The 6,941-nt window shown below is 50.0% G+C and overlaps 1 protein-coding gene across 1 annotated transcript in view; it reads right to left on the bottom strand.

The window, feature by feature from the left end:
• Positions 1-265: 265 nt before the first annotated feature.
• Positions 266-6,941, bottom strand: part of ASXL2 (ASXL transcriptional regulator 2) — a 98,931-nt gene continuing 92,255 nt past the window's right edge. The window contains exon 13 of the mRNA XM_032184244.1: positions 266-4,696. Within this exon, the coding sequence (XP_032040135.1) occupies positions 2,276-4,696 (2,421 nt within the window). The 3' untranslated portion in view covers positions 266-2,275. The remainder of the gene's footprint in view (positions 4,697-6,941) is intronic.

The following is a 6,941-nucleotide window of genomic DNA, read 5'->3' as shown; positions in this document are numbered from 1 at the left end:
CGATTTAAAAGAATGGCAGAAATTCCTGGTGCAGCAGCAAAGAGGGAAGCAGGCAGCGATGGGTCGCTGTCCAAATGAGCACTTACGTACAAACCGACCCAGGGAACAAATCATCCCTGCTACAGCAGCTGGGGCTGCAGCAGGAGAAGCAAACCTGCCTCTGCTGGGCTCCCCGGGCACGCACGGAGCCAGCCGTGGGACGGTGCAGACCTGGCGCGGGGCTGCACAGTACGACAGAACTGGGAGTACGTCTGGCATTCTCTTCTTTTTTTTTTGAGATGTAAGTGTAAAGTCTGCATTTCTAATACTTAAATCCCGTCCACCACTGGATGTCTACAAGGAGCGATGCAAAATCGGAAAGCAGGAGTCACTGCTCCCCGGTGAATTTATTACGGGCAAAACTAAGAGCACGATGCACACGCGGCCGCTCTCGTTAGCTCACGCACACTAACCCTGCTTTGGAGGACACCACGCTCTGCTGGACAGGGAAGGAAACACTTTTATTGTGAAGCGATTGAGTCTGCAACTCTCTTTACCATTAACAAACAAACCAACACCCGCTCCTCGCAAAACCACACGGCGCCTCCCGGGCAGAGCTTCTGAGCTTACCGCCAGCGCGAGGGAGAGGGAAGCAGGGAAAGCAGTAGTATAGTCAAATGGGAAGAAGGAAAAAAGGCTTTAGGACCCCAGCTCGTAAAACAGCTGTCACCTATTTTGTTAATATTGCTTCATCTTAAAAAGGCCTTTGGATTCAAAGTGAATTCAGTGCTTTTCCATCAAAAAGATACATAGATCTGTTACCTGACCAAGCTCCAGGATGGCCCCCCTCCCACCCCGCACAGTGACAAGATGGGACTGGACGTGACTATCGAACCTGACGCTGTTCTGGAAGAGAAGTGACCCACACATCCTCCGTGTGGCGCGGACACGCGGCGATCCGTCACCATGCAGATCGGCGAATGCTTTATTAGCCAGCCTGTCGTCAATCCGTGTCGTCGAGCACCAAGTACCGTTCTGCATCGGTTAATTCCCACCACCTGGAGCACACGGAGGCGTGAGCACCGGCTCCTGGGGGTGAGGAACGTGTCCCACCAGCTGCACCCCTCCCGAGCTCGCCCCGACACACCGGCTCGGCGTCCTCCGACGGACACGCGAGGCCCAGCGAGGTCCTTGCTTTCTTTCCCTACGCTCAGCTAAATAGAAAATCTTCTATAGAAATCGGAGAAGTCTGACTATCTGGAGTTTTTAATGAGCCACAGAAAGCTTCCTAGAAAACAGTAGGACAGAGGGTGACGTTTAGTGCACTTCACTTGCATAATGTGCTGCAACAACTGGCGGTGCTCAGCTCCGGGGGCCGCACTCTCCAGCTCCCTTGAAATAATGCCTAACAAAGCAGGTTTCTGCCGAGTCCTGACAGTCCAGAAATGAAATGCAGTTCAGCACATATTTGCGATCTCTGCTTTAAATGGTTCCTGGAATTACCAATAATCACAGTTACTGAGTTGTTTTAGTGATTTAAATCCTTGAATCCTACGGTTAGTACAGTTGCCTTTTTCGGTATTTGCCAGTAGCAAATCAAGATACCTCCGTCCCTAAAAGAAGGTTACTGCAACTGCCTCCTTGGAGAGGAGAGGATATGCGAATCAAAAACACCAGCCAATATTGCACAACCCAGTATGCCTTCTGGAGACAGCCGTGTCACAAGTGAGAGGCAAGGACTTGAAAGGCCTGCGTGATGTTAACGCCTTCCAATTCGGAAAAATTGAACTAAAATTTAGAGCAACACAGGAAGCCCGTTCAGGGTTTCCTGCTCCAGTGCTCTGTCATCAGTCAGAACAAGCGTTTAGTTTCGTATTATCCGGCTCTTCTCTTTCCAAGAGAAGCCCAACAGGCTGATGTTTTGCCGGGGGTTCATTCCCCCATCTAGAGCAGAGCTCAGCAAACATGCTGGATAGCAGGCTGGGGTTAATGAAACTGCAGTACAAGTCAAACACTATCTCCTAAAAGATTGAAAAAATATTTTTAAACAAAATAATGTGACATATTTACATAATTCCTTAAGTGCAAACTCTTGTCACAATTCACGTAGTTGAGCTCAATTTAGACTCACTGTACAAGAAGGTGCTCTTTCTTTAATGAAAGAAGAACTCTACTCTGTATTCCTGATTCAGTAACGTGTCTCTTGTGCAAGGCAGTAAATTTCCTGTTTCTTCCCAACGTACTTCCAAAAGCAAAACCAACGTCCAGCCATCCTCTTCCCCGCTTCACGTCCCGGTTACCGCACGACAAGGCAGGAGACACAGAGCTTAGAGGGGCCAATGCAATCGTCATGGCAGAAGGCGCCGCAGCCCTTGCACATGATCATGGCTTTCAACCTGCAGTAACATTTGGAAGGGGAGTCCTCCATGCTGTGGTCTTCAGCGAAGGCTTGAACCGGGATGGTCTGACTGTGGGTGCCAGAGTTCATAGCTTGGCTGGTGGGGATGGTGGTTACAGTCACCGAAAAGGACATGACGTTCCCCATGCTGCTGGACAGCTGATTGCATTCCGACAGCCCGGTCATGAGAGACCCTTGGTTGACGTCCGGGGAGGTGGAGACGTTTATTGTGCCGCTGTAACTGGGCCCGAGGAGCTGTGCTGCAGCATCTCCGCCCAGCTTCGGAGGGTGTGGATGAGGGAGCTGGGGAGGCTGCTGCTGCGCAGAGTCCGAGGACGGCACAGAAGGACTGAAAAGCTCGGGGCTGCCGTGCATCTTTCCCCTCATTGCATGTGCCATTTGCTCTTGAGCGGCTTGGATAAAATCTCGCGCTAGCGTCGTTCCGTCAAACCCCTGAACGCTCTCCCTGCTCCCTGCTGCTTGCTGAGACGTGGCTGCTTCCGTCTTTACGCCCTTCTTAGCAGGGATGCCGTAATCTGAAGGGTTTGTGTTATGTGACCCCTGTTCTTTTTCACACTGGCCAGACACCTGCGAAGCCTGGGGCTCCTCTTTCACGCTGACACGTTCGCGTTCGTCACCGGTACTCTCGTCATCTGCATCTCCTTCCTCGCTGCTGCTGCTGCCCTGGCCGGCCATCTCCTCACATTCCCCAAATTCTGTTTTCGGAGCCTCAGCAGGACTGTTCAGACACAAGCGGTTTTCCGGGTTCAAGGAGAAGCCTCTCCTCAAACTCTCTGAGCCGCGGCCGTAGGTGGAAATGTTGAGCAGATAATGACCAGACATAGCAGGCTTGGAGGTCCTTCTGCCCATGAAACCCAGCACAAACCTCTGGCTGGTGGAGCTGTTTTCTAACTGGAAACCTGAGTGAGAGAGGTTCAGTTGTGAAGGCTGAAGGACTGGGAACAAATTCTGCCTCTGGACCCTCTTGATGAGAGTCTGAAGGATCTGCTCTTGGGTTGTTTTACTGAGCGGCTCCGGGCACGGGTGCTGGTCAGCGCCGGGGTCCTTTCCCGAGGGGACTGGAAAGGTCCTTGGAATGTGAGGCAGGGGCCTGTTCTGGCAAAAGATCTTCCCAAGCTGCTGTGTGGGTAAACCCGATTGTCTTTCACCACCCTCAGCTCCAGTCCCGCTCCCTGCTACACTCGCGGCACTGGGTGCTGCTGCCCCTTTTTCTTCGTTAGAAGCCAACGGGACAGTTTTCATTTCTGCTTTGGTGAGAGGCTTCGGCAGGATTTGTTCCAGAGGGACATTCTTGCCCTGAAGCAGTTGGGTGACCAAAGGGTTGTTAGCAGGGATACTGGAGCTTGTTTTGGGGAGGGCCCCGCTTGAGCTTAGGTGAGTTTTAAGGCTAGGTGCTGCTGACAAAGCGTTGGAGGAAGGGGCAGATGGAGCAGATGTTACCGCGCCTCCAGCCGGGGCTTCTGAGCCTGTGGGTGTCAGTGAAGACGAAGACATCAGAGGGGAAGGATTTGTGCCTTTGGAGACATCTGAGCTGGTCCCTCCTAAGGCCGCAGGTGCTACCTTAGTGACATTTGTGTTGGTACCCGCTGTGGACGCAGTGACACCGCCTGTTCCATCCCTGACAGCTGATGCCCCGCTGGCCTGGCTCGGACCTGCTGGAGCAGAAGGTGCTTTCTCTTGTTTGTCACTGCTGCCAGCGTATGGGGAGCCTGGAACCTGGGTTACAGTCACGTTTGGGGGGCTCTGCTTTATTCTGTCGCTTTTCTCTAATGCTGATGCCGCTGATGAGGAGCAGGTGGTGCCTGTATTGCTGCCTGGAGTTCTGGGTTGCAATGTGGAAGTTTGCTGTAGTTGTGCTCTAGAGAGATTGTGAGCTGGTGGCTGGTCCGTGGCCTGGGTCTCCATTTGGGAATGGGGCCCTGGACAATGGGGAAGAAACCTTCTCGAACTTCCCCCGCTTCCAGTTCCTGCCAGTTCCAGTGCATTTCCTCCAGTTCCAGTTTCGTTGGTTCCGCTTGGTGCTGCGTTACTCTTCTCTCCTCCACCACCTGGAGGGCCCCCGCCACCGCCGGGCCCGGGCCCTGGCACTGCTCCCCCCGAAGACGCGGCGGCGGCGGCGGCGGCGGCTGCGGCGGCGGCCGCTGCCCTCTGGGCCCTGACTTGCTGGGCTTTGGCCTTGATGTCTGCCAGAGTTCTGGCCCCTGTTCTTCCCGGACTGGTAACTGAGGTTGGGAAACGTGCCCCGGGAGAGACCTGGCCCGCAGGAAATGGCATTGGGGAGATTCTGGAAACAGGAATCTGAAAGAGAGGAGAAAAGTAGAATTGAGATATGGGGAACGTTTGACCCGCATATTTAAGAACAGAAGCATTTACATGTGTAGTCCTAGATAAATCCCTTTGGTGTTCTCACTTGAGAGATAGGCATAGAAGGACACAGATGATCTTTTGATGTCTGGCACACTTACTTTGGGTCTATTACAATCTTAGACTGGAAGCTCCTCCCTTATTCTAAATTTCACCCTCTGTGCATACGCAGTTTATATCCATTCAAATGTCTGCGGCAATGTCCTGCTTTATTCTGAATTACACTTCTACCCCCTCTGTGTCTTTCTGTAAACTGGTAATATTCCCTATTTACCGTGTCTTCAAATACAATGCCAAATTTTAGTCCTTTCTTCTAAAATACGTTCTCCGCTCCCCATACCATTAAAGTTTACTTTATTTGTGTAAGTTCCTTCTTTCTAAAGTGTAAATGATGAGAACGGGGCACTAATGTTGGTGTTTTTCTGTCTCCATTGTAGGGACTTAAACTAGTATCTTACAAGGTTAACGTTTCTCTTCACAGATCTGCAACCCCTTGTGGACTCCCAGTCATCTTCTGATTAACCAGCTCACTACTTCCTTCTTTCCTGAGGACTGACATGTCTTTGCCTTACAGAGGAAACTATTTTCAATCATCCATAAATTCACTCTATATTATTAAATTAAATCCCATGTTTATTACATCGCACTGGAAGGTCAATCGCTCACCCTGTATATTTGTTTTTCCCCAATTTTGTGTTATTAACAAATTTTATAAATACTTGCCTACCTTTGTGCCGTACTTATTAATGCACTTATTAATGAACTTAGTTTGAACAATGAACCGCTTTTAAAATTTTGTTTTTGTGTTTGTACATTTCTTAGTAAGAACAATCTTAATAGGAGATTACAATTCTTAGAACATGCAGAAACACAGCAGTTCTGCAGTTTTCCACTTCCAGCTTCTGCCTAAGGCCCCAAATGAGGCCCTGTTCTACAAAAACTAGACTTGTATTCCTGCATACAACTATAAAAAAAAAATCTGTGCTGGCTCATCCATTTACTATTTCCTATTGAGCATAACAGCACTGAAGAAAGTGTTAGTGTTATCTGTACATGTGTAATCCTGTAATCCTTTTCTGAAAGAGTATCAAATGTGTGAAATTGGAGTGTTTATTACTTACCAGCGGGAATTTCATAGAATCATAGAATAGCTTGGGTTGGAAGGGACCTTAAAGACCACCCAGTTCCAACCCCTTGCCATGGGCAGGATGCCACCCACCAGCTCTGGTTGCTCAGGGCCTCGTCCAGCCTGACCCTGAACACCTCCAGGGATGGGGCACCCACAGCTTCTCTGGGCAACCTGTGCCAGTGCCTCACTGCCCTCTGAGTGAAGAATTTCCTCCTAACCTCCGATCTAAATCTCCCCTCTTGTAGTTTAAAACCATTCCCCCTTGTCCTGTGATTATCTACCCAAGTAAAGAGTCCCTCTCCATCCTTTTTGTAAGACCCCTTTAAGTACTGAATGGCCTCGGAGCCTTCTCTTCTCCAGGCTGAACATCCCCAGCTCTCTCAGCCTCACAGGAGAGGTTCTCCAGCCCCTTGATCATCTTTGTGGCCCTCCTCTGGACCCACTCTAACGTCTCCACATCCTTCTTGTGCTGGGGGCTCCAGACCTGGACGCAGTGCTCCAAGTGGGGCCTCACAAGGGCAGAGCAGAGGGGGTCAGTCACCTCCCTAAATTCCCTGGAAGTTTAGCAGCAGGTGTCTCATCCTATGACCTAGATCTCAAGTGCAAGAGAACTGCATTGTCCAGGCCAAAGTGTGGGACCTTTCTTGCTTCCTTCCTGTTTTCTCTGTTTTTTCAGTGATTTATTGCCATTTTCATTTCATTCTTGCTAAGACTCAGCACTAAAGGACTTTTGGAATTGAGGTGTTCCCTAAAATAGCCTTTCCCTGCTTCCTAGTCTGACACTCCCCTGCATTCAGATGGTATAAATGACAACCGTATCATTTCTAGATGGTCTTTCTAAGCACAGGCAAATAATTTACTTTTTGGACTTGATAAAATCTAGCGAGCTGCTGATAGCATTCTCTCTAGACCTATTATTGTACCGAGGGGGATACTCACACATCTACAAAGTTGTGCGCTCTCGGGCTACAAGTTCCTTTGTAATTACAGTCCTGTAACTCCTCTGCAGCTCTCCCCAGCTCCCACCATGACCTGCAGTGCTCTTTATTA

The sequence above is a fragment of the Aythya fuligula genome, chromosome 3, assembly GCF_009819795.1.
Source record: "Aythya fuligula isolate bAytFul2 chromosome 3, bAytFul2.pri, whole genome shotgun sequence".
NCBI lineage: Eukaryota > Metazoa > Chordata > Aves > Anseriformes > Anatidae > Aythya > Aythya fuligula.
Note: the sequence above shows the minus strand (reverse complement) of the source record. Positions and strands in the feature narration are given on the sequence as shown.